The 17,520-nt window shown below is 49.1% G+C and overlaps 1 protein-coding gene across 9 annotated transcripts in view; it reads right to left on the bottom strand.

Moving 5' to 3' along the window:
- The window catches only part of ss18 (SS18 subunit of BAF chromatin remodeling complex), an 80,173-nt gene that overhangs the window by 29,548 nt on the left and 33,105 nt on the right, over nucleotides 1–17,520 (bottom strand). For 8 of the 9 annotated variants that reach the window (XR_006311341.2, XM_087986740.1, XM_087986738.1 and 5 more), the window contains one exon: nucleotides 6,851–6,952. The exons of the other annotated variant lie outside the window; for it this stretch is intronic. Coding sequence is in view for 7 of the 8 variants with exons in the window: in XM_087986740.1 (XP_087842866.1) it covers nucleotides 6,851–6,952 (102 nt within the window). In the remaining variant the exon portion in view is untranslated. The remainder of the gene's footprint in view (nucleotides 1–6,850; nucleotides 6,953–17,520) is intronic. 9 annotated transcript variants of the gene reach the window in all.

Raw genomic sequence — 17,520 nt, 5'->3', positions numbered from 1 at the left:
TTAAGTGTATAAGTCCTGCTAAGATTTGCTTTCCCAAAATGCAGCACCTCACATTTATCTAAATTAAATTCCATCTGCCATTCCTCATCCCATTGGCCCATCTGGTCCAGATCCTGCTGTAATCTGAGGTAACCCTCTTCACTGTCCACTACACCTCCGATTTTGGTTTCATCTGCAAACTTACAAACTGTACCTCTTATACTCGCATCCAAATCATTTATATGAATGCTGAAAAGTAGAGGGCCCAGCACTGATCCTTATGGCACTCCACTGGTCACAGGCCTCCAGTCTGAAAAACAACCCTCCACTACCACCCTCAGTCTTCTACCTTTGAGCCAGTTCCGTATCCAAATGGCTAGTTCTCCCTGTATTACATGAGATCTAACCTTGCTAACCAGTCTCCCATGGAGAACCTTGTTGAACGCCTTACTGAAGTCCATATACATCGCGACTATTGCTCCGCTCTTATCAATACTCTGTTACTTATTCAAAAAAACTCAATCAAGTTTGTGAGACATGATTTCCCATGCACAAAACCATTCTGACTATCCCTAATCAGTCCTTGCCTTTCCAAATACATGTACATCCTGTCCCTCAGGATTCCCTCCAACAACTTGCCCACCACCGACGTCAGGCTCACCGGTCTATAATTCCCTGGCTTGACCTTACCACCTTCCTTAAACAGTGGCACCACGTTTGTCAACCTCCAGTCTTCGGGCACCTTACCTGTGATCATCGATGATACAAAACTCAGCAATTTGCCCAGCAATCACTTCCCTAACTTCCCACAGAGTTCTAGGGTACACCTGACCAAGCCATGGGGATTTATCCACTTTTATGTGTTTCAAGACATCCAGCATTTCCTCCACTATAATATGGACATTTTTCAAAATGTCACCATCTATTTCCCCACATTCTATATCTTCCATATCCTTTTCCACAGTAAACACGGGTGGAAAATACTCGTTTAGTATCTCCCCCATCTCCTGCGGCTTCACACAAAGGCTGCCTTGCTGATCTTGAAGGGGCCCTATTCTCTCCCTAGTTACCCTTTTGACCTTAATGTATTTGTAAAAACCCTTTGGATTCTCTTGAACTCTATTCGCCAAACCTATTTCATGTCCCCTTTTTGCCCTCCTGATTTCTCTCTTAAGTATACTCCTACTGCCTTTATACTCTAAGGATTCACTTGATCTCTCCTGTCTATACCTGACATTTGCTGCCTCCTTTTCCTTAACCAAACCCACAATCTCTTTCAGCATTCCCTATACCTACCAGCCTTTCCTTTCACCCTGACAGGAATATACTTTCTCTGGATTCTCGTTATCGCATTTCTGAAGGCTTCCCATTTTCCAGCCGTCCCTTTACCTGTGAACATCTGCACCCAATCAGCTTTTGAAAGTTCTTGCCTAATACCGTCAAAATTAACCTCCCTCCAATTTAGAACTTCAACTTTTAGATCTGGTCTATCCTTTTCCAACACTATTTTAAAACTAATAGAATTATGGTCACTGGCCCCAAAGTGCTCCCCCACTGTCACCTCAGTCACCTGCCCTGCCTTATTTCCCAAAAGTAGGTCAAGTTTTGCACCTTCTCTAGTAGGTACATCTACATACTGAATCAGAAAAATTCCTTGTACATTTCTTTTTGCTTTTGCAAAAAGTCAAAGCAATTGAACATAGCAATAGAGCCATACAGCATGGACACAGACCCTTCGGTCCAATTCATCCATGTAGATCAGATACCTGAAATTAATCTCGTCCCATTTGCCAGCACTTGGCCCATATCCCTTTGAACCCTTCCTATTCATATACCCACCCAGATGCCTTTTAAATGCTGTAATTGTACCAGCCTCCACCACTTCCTCTGGCAGCTCCTTCCATACACGTACCACCCTCTAGATGAATACATTGCCCTTGAGGTCCCTTTGAAATCTTTCCCCTCTCACCTTAAATCTCTGCCCTCTAATTTTGGACTCCCCCAGTCTGGTAAAAAGACCTTGGCTATTTACCCAATCCATGCTCCTCGTGATTATATAAACTTCTGAAAGATCACCCCTCAGCCTCTGATGCCCAGGGAAAATAGCCCCAACCTCTTCAGCTTTTCCCGGTCATTCAAACCCTCCATTCCCGGCAACATCTTTTCTGCAACGTTTCAAGTTTCACAAAATCTTTCCTACAGTGAGGGATATAAGATTCAAATCTTGGGACAATCACTTTCACGCTTATTGTGTGCGCTGTTTCAAAGAACCAGCAGAGGTATGAGGGGTCAAATGGCCTGCTCTCTGAGACTCTGATCTGATCCGTATCCACGTTACGGAAAATCGAACTTTCATTGCCAGAAATAACATGCATCCAGAGAGAGACTTGACAGTCAAAACAAATTCTCTGCAAAAGCATAAGAAAATAACATTGGATTCCCAGCCTCACAACTAGCTGTGGGTGGATTTGAAAACAAGTCAGAAATTTTAAAATCAGTTCGCTCAGCAGTAATGGGTAGTCACATGTTAAACACTGGCACTTTAATGAGTCCTGTGCATGGAGCAAATCTTTAAATAAATATTTTCAAAAACAAGTTGACACCATCCAGGATAAGCTGCCCACTTGATTGGCACCATACCCACTTTCTCCACCACCGACACTCGATAGCTGCACCAATTACAAAAATGCACCAATTCACCAGAGCTCATTAGACAGCACCATCCAAACCCATGGCCACTTCCACCCAGAAAAAGATCATCTGTTCAGCCTCAAATTTACAGCAGAATATAGTAAGTGCTTCAGATTAATTCTAACCAAGGTTTGCGTAGCAAAACTTACTCCTTTTTAAATTCCAGCTGTCTAGATACAAAGGCTGACATTCCATTAGTCTTTCTGACTATTAATTTGTACCTGACAACTACAGTTTAGTAATCTGTGAACACCGACAGCAAAACGGCTCTTGAATCCCCTCGGATTGCAGTTTACAAGTTCAAAGATAATCACATCTGTCCTTTCTCATAGTTCACACTAAATGACATTCAAATCAAACTGTCATGCGTCTTGCCCAGTCAGTTAATTGATCACCACCACTTCCATTATTTTGTTGTTCCACCATCATTACTTACTACCTCACCTGTTTTTGTCAAATATACTTACTTAGCTCCCTAAGTAAGCAATAAATACAGATTGAACAGTGAAGGCCTCAGTACAGATCCTTGTGGAACATCACTGCACAACTCCTTCCAATTCAGGGTTTATAAAACTCATTCACGGGATGCAGGTGTCACTGTTTAAGGTATGTGGCTCAGTGGTTTAGCACTGCTGCCTCACAGTACCAGGGACCCGGGTTCAATTCCAGTCTCGGGTGACTGGCTGTGTGGAGTTTGCACGTTCTCCCCGTGTTGGTGTTGGTTTCCTCTGGGTGCTCTGGTTTCCTCCCACAGTCTGAAGATGTGCAGGTCAGGTGAATTGGCCATGCTAAATTGTCTGTAGTGTTCAGGGATGTGAAGGTTAGGTGGATTAGTTAGGGGTAAAGATAGAATAATAGATTCGGGGAATGGGTCTGGACGGGTTACTCATCAGAGGGTCAGTGTGGACCTGTTGGGCCAAATGGCCTGTTTCCACACTGTAGGGATTCTATGAGGTTGATTGATTTCTGACTACCAATGGGGTACATGGTTATGGAGAGGAGATGGGTAATAGCCAGTGATTGATCAGCCTCAAATGTATTGAATAATGGGGTAGGTGCAATGGGCTGAATGGCCTACTTATTTCTATGTTCAACAAATTCGATGGGAGACTAAGGTGGCTTTAGACAGGGTTTCCAAACTCTTGCATAAAGCATAATCTCAAGGCAGATGGGAAATAAATTCCACACAATTAGAGAGAAACCTGTTGCAGCTGCTGTTAAAATCGTTCTATTTTCCCTCTGCAATTTTTTTCAATTATCTTGGAGTTGAAGAGGTGGGTGAGATTGAAATTCAAAGTTTACTGCCTCCTGCGCAAACACACCCCACCCCCGCTCCTAATTCATTCTGTGAAGCGAACAATTGAAGATGGAAAATGTTCTTATTGGAAGCCACTGGCCATCCCTCACCTTGCATGTTGCCCAAGTGTGGTATGAAGACTGCTGAAATGCAAGGTAATTCCAACCTGCAACGTCATTATGCTAGGAGTGTCTTTGACATTAAGCAGCAACAGCAGCAGGATTGTTGCTTCAGTTAAAACATCTCATTCAAGCTAACACAGCAACCGCATTGAGGAAATAACTGCACATCTGATAACAGTATTTCATAGCACAACACACAGAGTCGGCCAGCACAGAAACAGTTTGGTCCAATCAGTCCGTGCCTAACATAATCCCAAACTAAACTAGTCCCACCTGCCCGCTCCTGGCCCGTATCCCTCTAAACCTTTCCTGTTCGCGTCTCTATCCAAAATGTCTTTTGAATGCTGTAACTGCACCCGCAACCACCACTTCCTCAGGAAGTTCATTTTGTACACAAACCACCCTCTGTGCAAAACATTTGCCCCTCATGTAATTTTTAAATCACTCTCTTTTCACCTTAAAAAGCCTTGAAATCCCCCATCCAAGGAAAAGACACCTACCATTAACCCTGTCTAATCCCCTCATGATTTTATTAACCTCTATGAGGTCACCGGTCAACCTCCTACACTCCAGTGAAAAAAAGCCCGAGAGTTTCTTTATAACTCAAACTGCCAAACCCGGCAACTTCCTGGTAAACCTCTTTTGGACCCTCTCTAACTTCATAACATCCTTTCTATAGCAGGATGACCAGAACTGGACACAGTATTCCAGAGATGCCTCACCAATGTCCTACACAACCTCAAAAGGATGCTCTGATCCTATACTCAAAGGACTAAGCAATGAAGGCAAGCGTGCCAAATGCCTTCTTAACCACCCTGTCTATTTGTGACATAAACTTGGTGAAATTTGACTCTCTAATTGTTAGCAACTGTTCCTTCAACATTTTATGTTTCATTAAATGACAATCTTGAACCTGTGATCATATAGTTAGGGAAAACCAAGGCATGTTGAATTTTAACAATATCTGAGGGAAGACAGTGAGATGTGGTCTATTAAAATGGCAGCACAGATACAGGCCATTCACTCCACTGCTCTTTGTGCTAATTGTACAACTTGTCACGCTCCCCTTGCTCTTTGCTCAGACATTTTTTCTTTTAATGTATGGACCCAAATCCCCAAAGGTAAAGGGAGTGGGCGGAAACTTGGCAGGCTGAGTATAAACTGGGTAAATATGAACTTTTCCACTTTGGCACAAAGAATAGAAAAGGTGTATTCTCCTAAAGTGGAGATAGAGATTGCAAAAGCCAGTGATAAGAGAGAGATCTGGGTACATGAATCACAAAAGGTCAATGTGTCCTGGAACGTAAATGCAACGGACAACTGCAGCAAGTAATGATGAAAGCTAACGGTATGTTGGCTGTCACTAAAAGGGAGATGGAACATAAAGTAGTAAGGTCCTGATAGAACTCTCCAGAGAACTGGTGCACTGAGACCACTGTGTATACTTTTAGTCTCCTTACTTCAGGGGTCACAGTCCAAGAATAATGGGTAAGTCATTCAGGACTGAAATGAGGAAGAATTTCTTCACTCAGAGTTGTGAATCTGTGGAATTCTCTCCCGCAGGAAGCTGGTGGGGCCAGCTCATTATAGATTCAAGAGGGAGCTGGACATCACCCTTGTGGCTAAAGGGATCAAGGGATATGGAGGGAAAGTGGGAAAATGGGATACTGGGATTGCATGATCAGTTACGAACATATTGAATGATGGAGCAGGTCCGAAGGGCCGAATGGCATGCTCCTGATCCTAGTTTCTATGTTTCTAGGACTATACAACAAATCTGTGCGGGAAGATTCTCACTCCTCCCTCTTGGTCTTTTGTCAATTTATCTACAATCCATTTCCTGTGGTGACTGACTCTCCAGCCAGCTAAAAACCCTGTTTATTCCATCATTCACCACAATCCAGCAGCCTCGGACAAAAACACAGCTAGTCATTAGCTTGCTAACCCAGAATACTAACTAACTCGGAAAACCTTCATTAGGCACTTGCCCTGGTCATAAAGTGGGAAAGCTTAGAAAGGGAGAGTTGACTTCTAAAAGGGGCTCACTTGCCCCAGGAAGACAAGACCTTGATGCGGTTTGTTGGGATAACCCCAGGACTGGAATTTCGAAGTTCCCCTTGGAAAGAAGGTCTTCGAGCTTTGGGATAATTAAACAGAGGTAGATTCCAACGATGGAGGGGTGCCCCTTGATTGGGGACCTGGCTGGTGAAGACACATTTGCCTGAACACGAGACGGAGAACGATTAGACTGAGGGAAGGGTAGTCAAGAGTGTGGTGCTGGAAACTCACAGCAGGTCTGGCAACATCCAAGGAGCAGGAGAATCAACGTTTTGGGCATAAGCATTTCCTGACGAAGAGTTTATACCCAAAACATCGATTCTCCTGCTCCTCGGATGCTCCCTGACCGGCTGTGCTTTTCCAGCACCACACCCTCGACTCTGAACTCCAGCATCTGCAGTCCTCACTGTCGCCCGGAGGGAGGGATGGACTGGATAAGACCCATGGATAAAGAACTGTCAAAGATATCCTGACAGTGCGAGATGAAGTGGAGAAAGTTCAGACTGAATCTGTCTCTTTGCTGTGACAATCCACATAGCTGTATCCAATAAGCCAGACACACACACCCTACCCTCCGCCCAGCTGGGAGTGATCTACCACTGATATAGCTGTACAGAACACGTGAAGAACAGTGAGAATGAGAGTTACCTGCACGTATGCAACAGAACGCAGCAAGAACAAGGAGGTGATAGGTATATATTACCATCAGGATAATACTGCTGGTTCATGCTCTCTGGGGTCCCCTGTCCATGATTGAACTGGTCATTGTAGTAATCCTCCTGCCCTGCGTATTGCTGGAGAGGACCTAAAAGAAGACAGGGACAGTCTGACGTGAACTGCAGCCTTTTGTGTTTGGTATTTTCATTTCAGGAAGAGAAATATATACAAAGATATTTTGAGCTGATTAAAAACACCCTCGGATTTCTGAGCACACAACTGGCAAACATTCAACAGAATATAAATAGCCAACTACCCAGGTCTCCATAAGACACAGGAGCAGAAGCAGGCCATTCAGCCCATTGAGTCTGCTCCCCATTCAATGAGATCATGGCTGGTCTGATAATCCTCAACTCCACTTTCCTGCCTTTCACCCCCCAACCCTTGATTCCCCTTCCTGATTAAAAATCTATGTCTCAGCCTTGAATATACTCAATGACCCAGCTTCGACAGCCCTCTGTGGTAAAGAATTCCACAGGTTCACTCTCCTCGGAGAGAAGAAATTCCTCCTCATCTCTGTCTTAGAATGGGGACTCCTTATCCTGCGATGAGACCCATTGGTCCTAGACTCCCCCACAAGGGGAAACAATCTTTCTTATGAAGTCCTATTGAATCTTTTGTTTCAATAAGGTCACCTCTCATTCATTTGAATTCCAGGCCCAACTTACTCAACCTCTCCTCATAAGACAGTCTCTCCATACCCGGGATCGGCCGAGTGAGCCTTCTCTGGACTGTCTCCAATGTCCATCTTTCCTTAGTCAAGGGGCAGAGTACTGTTCACATTATTCCAGCTGATGTCTGATTAGTGCCTTGTATAGTCTTAGCAAAATCTCCCTACCTTTATGCTCTATTCTCTTTGAAGTAAAGACCAACATTCCATTTACCTTGCCCACTATCCACTGAGCGTAGCTTTTTGGGATTCATGGACGAGGACTGAGAAGGTAGACTTGCTGTAGAGGGTGTGCAACAAAGGGTCACAAGGCTGATACTGGGAAGGACAGCACCGTCAGATGAGGAGAGATTAGTTTGACTGGGCCCTGTATTCGCTCGAGTATAGAAGGATGAGAGGGGGATCTGATTGAAATGTGCAAAATTCTCGCAAGGCTGGACAGACTAGATACATGGAGGGTGTTTCCCCCCTGGGTGGGGGAGTCTAGACCCGGGGACACAGTCTCAGGATACGGGGTAAACCATTTAGGACTCAGAGGGGAAAATATTTCTTCCCTCAGACAGGAGGGACTCTGTGGAATTCTGGAGGCTGGGGAGGCCAAGTCACTGAATACATTCCGGAAAGAGATTGACATATTTTTCGGTTACAAAAGACAACAAAGGGAATGGTGAGAAAAACAGGAATTTGTCGTTGAGATAGAGGATCAGCCACGATCATACTGAATGGTGGAGCAGGCTCGAAGGGCTGAATGGCCCACAACTGCTCCTAGTTTCTCTGTTTCTAATGATCCCTGGATATCCAGAAAACACAGTCTCCTGACTTTCTCAGTGACAAGACAAATCACTTACAGATACCATAAAGGCGGCAAGTAAAAGCACACATGGGGTCACCCGTCTGTATATGCCGGTGTTGGACTGGAGTGGATAAGGACAGAAGTCACATGACACCAGGTTATAGTCCAACAGGTTTATTTGAAATCACAAGCTTTCAGAGCAGTGCTCCAAAAGAAGCACAGTCATGTGATTTTTGACTTTATGCAGGATTTGCATCTGAATAAAAAGATGATCCGCATGCAAATCACTTTCTTACAAATTGTTAATCTTCACAGACAGACAATCTTTCTGCGCAAGCACTTGAGACTTGACATATACTCCGACATCCACGCTGGTTATTTTTCTCAAATAAAACAATAAGTAAATAAAAGCTGGTCAGGAGATGTGTGTGTCACTTATTGGGCCAGCATTCTCTGCCTGTTCCCCAGTTACCCTTCTCAAATAATTATCAGCACCAACAGACAAAAATAAACTTCTTGGCCTTTTGGCTTAGAACAATGTGTAGTTCCTGAGGACCAGAGGAAGAGATTCTGCTCGAGGGCTGCAGATGCGACGCAGCAGACGTGTGCTGGCGGGGGAGAAACCACGGGGATCGTGTTGGGAGACGTTGGAGCTGCTGGAGATCATCACTGGATCGTGATTGGACGTTGGAGGATCGTTTGGTTGTGCTGACCTGCTCTTGGTGGATCTTCATGCTGGCTTCGGCCTAACGCCAATTCAGGTACCAGCCAACCTCAGAGCTATGGCTGCAGCAGCCGCTCGCAGCCCTGGCCAGGGCATTCGCAACACAGTCAGGGTGACTGTGAAGAAGGTGGAGGAGCACACACTGGTCGATCGGACAGTGTTCGTGAAGATGATTTTGTTGGAGTGCTGCAGGTTTGAAGCAGCGGACATTGAGAAGCTCAAGAGGGACTACGCAGGTTGGAGAACCGTGAAGCCCCTCCGAGTCCCCAGCGGACTGGTGGGAAACAGTAAAAGGGAACATTAAGAGGTTCTTCATCCTCAAAAGGTGTTCAGGAGGTAAGAGAGAGGCGGGGAAAACTGTCCCAGCTCCAGGAAAGTATGCAGAACCTGCTCCTGCTGCAGATGATGGGGGTCGATGTCACGGAGGACCTCAAGGAGGTGAAGGGCCAGCAAGCCTCGCTCTTTGCCTCGGAGGCCTCCAAGATAATCTTCCGGTCCAGGGTCCGCTCGATGGAGCAGGACGAGACGTGCTCACGTTTCTTCTTCCAGAAGGTGCACAAAGAGAGCTCCATGCTCAGCAGCCTGAAGGAAGAAGATGGCTTGATAACGTCATCTCAGGCTGACGTCATGAGGATCAGTACATCCTTCTACGCCAGTCTGTATGACGCGAAGCCGACCGACAGCACGGCCTCCCAGTCGTTCCTGTCCTCTATCACGGAGGTCTTAGACGACAGAACACGGGAGAGGCTGGACCAGCCACTATCTCTGGATGAGCTAACCAAGGCCCTAGAGTCCTTCGAAAAGAATAAAACTCCCGGAAACGACGGCTTACCGGTCGAGCTCTATTCCGCTCTGTGGGACTCGATTGGCCAGGACCTGCTGGAGGTGTATGTCAGTATGCTTCGGGCAGTTACCATGAGTGAATCCATGAGGAAAGGCATCAAAACCCTCATCTACAAGCGGAAGGGGGAGAGGGAGGAGCTCAAAAATTGGAGACCAATCTCACTGTTGAATGCGGATTACAAAATTCTGTCAAAGGTAATCGCCAACCGGGTCAGGTCTGCTCTGGGGTCGGTGATTCACCCTGACCAAACCTGTGCTGTACCGGGCAGGAAGATCGCTGAGAGTCTCGCACTCCTCAGGGATACGATCGCCTACGTGCAGGACAGAGGGTTGGACACCTGCCTGATCAGCCTGGACCAGGAGAAAGCCTTTGACAGGATATCACACAGTATATGAGAGATGTTCTCTCCAAAATGGGCTTTGGGGAGGGAATCTGCAATTGGATCAGACTGCTCTACACCAACATTGTCAGTGCAGTCTCAATCAATGGGTGGGAATCAGATAGCTTCCCAGTCAGATCTGGAGTCAGGCAGGGATGCCCTCTCTCTCCTGCCTTGTTTGTGTGCTGCATAGAGCCATTTGTTGAGTCCATCAGGAAGGATGCGAGCCTGAGAGGGGTGACTATTCCTGGCAGCGGGGGCCTGCAGGTCAAGATACATAGATGACGTCACCGTTTTCTGCTCGGATCCGCTGTCCGTGCGCAGACTCATGTGCACATGTGACCAGTTCGAACGGGCCTCGGGGGCCAAGGTAAACCGAGGCAAGAGCGAGGCCATGCTCTTCGGGAACTGGGCCGACCAATCCGCGATCCCCTTCACCATCAGGACCGACCACCTGAAGGTGCTGGGTATTTGGTTCGGAGGGGCTGGGGCGTGCGCCAAGTCTTGGGAGGAGCGTATCAGCAAAGTGAGGCAGAAACTGGGCAGATGGAAGCTACGGTCACTCTCCATCGCGGGAAAAAACCTGGTCATCAGGTGTGAGGCACTGTCATTGCTATTATACGTGGCACAGGTCTGGCCTATTCCTAGAACCTGTGCCACTGCAGTCACCCGGGCCATCTTCCAGTTTATATGGAGGTCAAAGATGGACCGGGTCCGAAGGGACTCGCTGTACAAAGATCTGGGCAATGGGGGAAAAAATACACCCAATGCCACCCTCACCCTGATGGCCACCTTTGTGTGTGGCTGCATCAAGCTGTGCGTGGATCCCCGGTACGCAAACACCAAGTGTCACTACGTACTGAGGTTCTCCCTGTCCCCGGTGTTGCGAAGGATGGGCCTGGCCTCGCTGCCGTGGAACGCTCCGAGTAGTTGGACCGTTCCGTATCACCTGTCCTTCGTGGAGAAGTTTATGAAGAAAAACACCTTTGACCACAAGTCCATCAGGAAGTGGTCAGCACATAGTGTCCTTGAGAGCCTTCGGGAATAGGAGAGGGCCGATCCTATCAAGCGGTTCCCTGAGCAGACTGTCAAAGCCGTTTGGCAGAATGCCTCATCACCAGAACTTTCCAACAAGCACCAAGACAAGGCTTGGCTGGTGGTGAGAAGGGCTCTGCCTGTGAGATCCTTTATGCACGCCCGGACTCTCAGCCGCACCGCACACTGCCCTCGAAGCGGCTGCGGGGGGGACGAGACTGTCACACACCTCCTTCTGGAATGTGCCTATGCAGAGGAAGTCTGGAGAGGAATGCAGTGGTGTTTGTCGAGGTTCGTCCCGAGCAGCGCCGTGACGCGGGACTCCGTGCTCTACGGCCTGTTCCCCGGGACGCACACCGAGACGAACATCAACTGTGCCTGGAGGATCATCAACTCGGTGAAGGACGCTCTCTGGGCGGTCCGAAACCTGTTGATCTTCCAGCTGAAGGAGTTGACCCCGACTGAGTGCTGCAGACTGGCACACTCCAAGGTCCAGGACTACGTGTTGAGGGACGCGCTGAAGCTTGGGACAGCTGCCGCCAAGGCGCGGTGGGGAAAGATCACCGTGTAACGTCTGCTTGCCTAAAGAAGAACAGGGGGCCCGCGCAGTCATTTGGGCTCTGCTGACGTCTCAGCTAAAAATGTAATCGTACAGACCTGTAAATAGGAATGATCACTCTGTTTTTGGTATGCAAACAAATGGAATGTTTACATATGTATGGCATGTCCAGTTGTACAGACCATCAAAGCATTTTATGAATAAAGTATATTTTTGAAATAAAAAAAAAGCGGACGTGTACTGCCTGCAGGATTTCCCTGGGGCAGGCTATTTCGATGTGACCTTCAGGAGCGTGAAGAATTGCGAGCAGCTCCTGAAGGTCTTCAAGGAGAAGGAAGGGGAACCTCTGTTCTCCATCTTGTCGGCGGTCCCGTCGTGTGTGCTTCCTGCGCAGAGGATTAAGGTTGTAACAATCCAGATGTACAACCCCCACGTCCCAGCAGCGGATGTCCTGACCTTCCTGAGAAGATACGTCCAGGTCGAGGGAGAGAGTACCGATGTGGTCGATCCTTTCGGGATCTGGACCAGCAAACGACAGGTCAGGGTAACCCTGAGGGTCGATGCCAGTGGGAACATCCTCCAGCTTTGCCATCGGAGGAAGCAGAGGTTACCTGATGTACGCAGGGCAGCCGAAAGTGTGCCAAACCTGCGGGAGGTCAGGCCACATGGCGGCGGATTGTAAGGTGGCCTTCTGCCGAAACTGCAAGCAGGAAGGCCACCCGACCAAGGAATGTAAAGAGGCCAAGAACTGTAATCTGTGCGGAGAGGCGGGCCACATGTACACGGCCTGCCCAAGACGAGGGGCCGCCACCTACGCACAGATGGCCGGAGGTGGCAGCACGAGCCGTGGACCGCCTAAGACCAGCAAGGTACCACAAAACAGCGCGGGAACGCTGTCTAGAGGCACCCAGAAGGAAGGGCAGGCTGTAGCGGAGTAGATGGCAGACAGCGGGGAGGTGCAGCAGCCGATCCAAGCTCCTTCAAGACAGACGGAGGAAATGGAAGAGAAGGGACCAAAGGAAGCAGAGGATTGGATTACTGTCAAAAGCAGGAAGAGGAAACCTCCCAAAGCCACCCAGCGAAGGGGGAAGTGACACCTACACGACGAGGATACAGGCAGCTCTTCCGACAGTGAGGAAGGGCACAAGGAGGGTCGTCACCAGAGGAAGAGACAGAGCGCCGCGGGGAAAGAGACAGAGCGCCGCGGGGAAAGAGGAGGGCAGCCCCGCCCAAGCAGGAAAAGACGATCCCTCTGATCCCCGCTGTCAGATGGAGAACTGGACTATGCGGACCCTGGGCCCGACCCGAAGACACCAGAGCGGGGAAATGGCCCCAGCTTGGAGCTGGACAGCTTCCTCAGCCCTGGGAGGGTCCAGCAGTTTGCCGTCACCACGGGGATGCACACAGCTACCCCAGAGAGGCAAGACCAGCCTGGACACTGGTAACCTCGTAAACTGTTAAAATTGGGATAAGAATTGCCAGCATCAATGTGCGTAGCATCAAATCGGCTACGCGATGTGTTTCTACGATGGCCTTCCTGGCCAACGTTAAAGTCAACTTCCTGTTTCTGCACGAGTGTGGGATACCGCACCTCAGCAGCTACAGGAGATGGTCCAACTCGTGGACCCATGAGCTGTCAGTTTGGTCGGGGGGCAACGATAGCCGCACCTCCAACCTGGGTATCCCTGTTGCGAGGAGGCAACTTCACCATCTCCGAGGTTAAGGAGGTGGTGGGCAGGCACCTCCTCGTCGCAGACGTCATGTACAGGAATGCTCCATTGAGACTGATTAATGTGTACGCCCCAGTGGGTAAGAGGGAACGGTTGGCCATCCTGAAGCAGCTTCCACTGTTGCTGGCTACATCCAGGCCGGTCATTCTGGCCGGAGACTTCAACTGTATCATTGATGCAGATGGACGATCTGGCTGGGGGGGGGGGGGGGGAAAACAGTAAACTGGACGCCACATCCAGAGCCCTGATGGAAACGGTCAAAAATGCCAAGCTGCACGACGTCTTCAGCGCCCCTGCAGATGGAGCGCAGCGTAGATACACCTGGTCACGGGCAGACGGGTCTATCCGCTCAAGGATTGATTACCTGTTTGTGTCCCGAACGCTCTCGGTCAGATCCATCGACGTCAAGCCGGTGTTCTTCTCTGACCACTGCCTCCTGCTGGCCGACTGTCACCTACAGGACGAGCAGCGGGCTGGTAAGGGAACGTGGAAACTGAACACAAAGCTGTTGACCCCGGGGAAACATTGAGGAGCTCAAGAGGGACTACGCAGGTTGGAGAACCGTGAAGCCCCTCCGAGTCTCCAGCGGACTGGTGGGAAACAGTAAAAGGGAACATCAAGAGGTTCTTCATCCTCAAAGGTGTTTAGGAGGCGAGAGAGAGGCGGGGAAAACAGTCCCAGCTCCAGGAAAGTATGCAGAACCTGCTCCTGCTGCAGATGATGGGGATCGATGTCATGGCGGACATCAAGGTGGTGAAGGGCCAGCAAGCCTCGCTCTTTGCCTCGGAGGCCTCCAAGATAATCTTCCGGTCCAGGGTCTGCTCGATGGAGCAGGACGAGACGTGCTCACGTTTCTTCTTCCAGACGGTGCACAAAGAGAGCTCCGTGCTCAGCAGTCTGAAGGAAGAAGATGGCTTGATAACGTCATCTCAGGCTGACGTCATGAGGATCAGTAAATCCTTCTATGCCAGTCTGTATGACGCGAAGCCGACCGACAGCACGGCCTCCCAGTCGTTCCTGTCCTCTATCACGGAGGTCTTAGACGACAGAACACGGGAGAGGCTGGACCAGCCGCTATCTCTGGACGAGCTGACCAAGGCCCTCGAATCCTTCGAAAAGAATAAAACTCCCGGAAGCGACGGCTTACCGGTCGAGCTCTATTCCGCTCTGTGGGACTTGATTGGCCAGGACCTGCTGGAGGTGTATGTCAGTATGCTTCGGGCAGGTACCATGAGTGAATCCATGAGGAAAGGCATCATCACCCTCATCTACAAGCGGAAGGGGGAGAGGGAGGAACTCAAAAATTGGAGACCAATCTCACTGTTGAATGCGGATTACAAAATTTTGTCAAAGGTTATCGCCAACCGGGTCAGGTCTGCTCTGGGATTGGTGATTCACCCTGACCAAACTTGTGCTGTACCGGGCAGGAATATCACTGAGAGTCTCGCACTCCTCAGGGATATGATCGCCTACATGCAGGACAGGGGGGTGGACACCTGCCTGATCAGCCTGGACCAGGAGAAAGCCTTTGACAGGATATCACACAGGTATATGAGAGATGTTCTCTCCAAAATGGGCTTTGGGGAGGGAATCTGCAATTGGATCAGACTGCTCTACACCAACATTGTCAGTGCAGTCTCAATCAATGGGTGGGAATCAGATAGCTTCCCAGACAGATCTGGAGTCAGGCAGGGCTGCCCCCTCTCTCCTGCCTTGTTTGTGTGCTGTATAGAGCCATTTGCCAAGTCCATCAGGAAGGATGCGAGCCCGAGAGGGGTGACTTCCTGGCAGCGGGGGCCTGCAGGTCAAGGCCTCCCTGTACATGGATGACGTCACCGTTTTCTGCTTGGATCCGCTGTCCGTGCACAGACTCATGTGCATATGTGACCAGGTCGAATGGGCCTCGGGGGCCAAGATAAATAGAGGCAAGAGTGAGGCCATGCTCTTCTGGAACTGGGCCGACCAATCCGCGATCCCCTTCACCATCAGGACCGACCACCTGAAGGTGCTGGGTATTTGGTTCGGGGGGGCCTGGGGCGTGCGCCAAGTCTTGGGAGGTGCGTATCAGCAAAGTGAGGCAGAAACTGGGCAGACGGAAGCTACGGTCGCTCTCCATCGCGGGAAAAAACCTGGTCATCAGGTGTGAGGCACTGTCATTGCTATTATACGTGGCACAGGTCTGGCCTATTCCCAGAACCTGTGCCGCTGCAGTCACCCGGGCCATCTTCCAGTTTATATGGAGATCAAAGATGGACCGGGGCCGAAGGGACTCGCTGTACAAAGATCTGGGCAATGGGGAAAAAAAAAACACACCCAATGCCACCCTCACCCTGATGGCCACCTTTGTGTGTGGCTGCATCAAGCTGTGCGTGGATCCCCGGTACGCAAACACCAAGTGTCACTACGTACTGAGGTTCTCCCTGTCCCCGGTGTTGCGAAGGATGGTCCTGGCCTCGCTGCCGCGGAACGCTCCGAGTAGTTGGACCGTTCCGTATCGCCTGTCCTTCGTGGAGAAGTTTATGAAGAAAAACACCTTTGACCACAAGTCCATCAGGAAGTGGTCAGCACGTAGTGTCCTTGAGAGCCTTTGGGAAAAGGAGAGGGCGGATCCTATCGAGCGGTTCCCTGACCAGACTGTCAAAGCCATTTGGCAGAATGCCTCATCACCAGAACTTTCCAACAAGCACCAAGACATGGCTTGGCTGGTGGTGAGAAGGGCTCTGCCTGTGAGATCCTTTATGCACGCTGGACTCTCAGCCGCCGCACCGCACGCTGCCCTCGAAGTGGCTGCGAGGAGGACGAGACTGTCACACACCTCCTTCTGGAATGTGCCTATGCAGAAGAATGCAGTGGTGTTTGTCGAGGTTCATCCCGAGCAGCGCTTTGACACGAGACTCCGTGCTCTACGGCCTGTTCCCCGGGACGCACACCGAGACGAACATCAACTGTGCCTGGAGGATCGTAAACTCGGTGAAAGACGCTCTCTGTGCGGTCTGAAACCTGTTGATCTTCCAGCTTAAAGAGTTGACCCCGACTGAGGTGTTGCAGACTGGCACATTCCAAGGTCCAGGACTATGCGTTGAGGGACGCATTGAAGCTTGGGGCAGCTGCAGCCAAGGCGCGGTGGGCAAAGACCACAGTGTAATGTCTGCCTGCCTAAGAACAGGGGGCCCACCCAGTCATTTGGGATCCACTGACGTCTCAGCTAAATATACGGATATATGATTGATAAACGTACAGACCTGAATGTACAAATGATAAATTCTTTTTATGCAAAGAAATGGAATGTTTACGTATGTATGGCATGTCCAGTTGTACAGACCATCAAAATATTTTATGAATAAAGTTTATTTTTGAAATAAAAAAATCAAAACTAAACTAGAACTTACCATTCACACAGTGGGGGTGGCTGGAGAGCAAGAGAAGGGGTGGAAAAGTTCAGAAACATTTGCACATGACATGAACAGTGTGTCATTCAGCACACCTGCTTAAGCATTGTAGAGGCCAGCACTGGCAAACAACATGTGCCACATTTTCCATTATTTAAACGGCCCCACAAGGTGATGATTAATGACTGCGACAGACTGGGAGGCACTCAGCAATGCCACAAGTGAAGTGGTTATCGAAGAAAGTGGCTCCTTCATCAACAAGATTTGACACAAATTATTGTGACTGCATCGACACCTGCCCCACAAAACTGCTTCTGGGCCAAAGAATGCCACTCGGCCCATTGTGCCTGCACTAACCTGATACAGGTTTCCCCTGCTATCCAAAAGTAGAGAGTTGCTACAAAACCTTTTGTAAGCCGAAATGGCATAAAGTGAAGGAGCATTAATTTATATGGCAAAAATTTCGCCTTTTTCGTAAAAGCGAGAATCCTCTTTGGCTTTCTTTCAGTTAGTGAAAATATAAGAGTGAAGGG

The sequence above is a fragment of the Chiloscyllium plagiosum genome, unplaced genomic scaffold (assembly GCF_037043375.1).
Source record: "Chiloscyllium plagiosum isolate Xiang-an unplaced genomic scaffold, Cpla_swu_hap1 HiC_scaffold_4, whole genome shotgun sequence".
NCBI lineage: Eukaryota > Metazoa > Chordata > Chondrichthyes > Orectolobiformes > Hemiscylliidae > Chiloscyllium > Chiloscyllium plagiosum.
The sequence above is the reverse complement of the archived record's forward strand: the minus strand, read 5'-3'. Positions and strand labels throughout refer to the sequence as shown.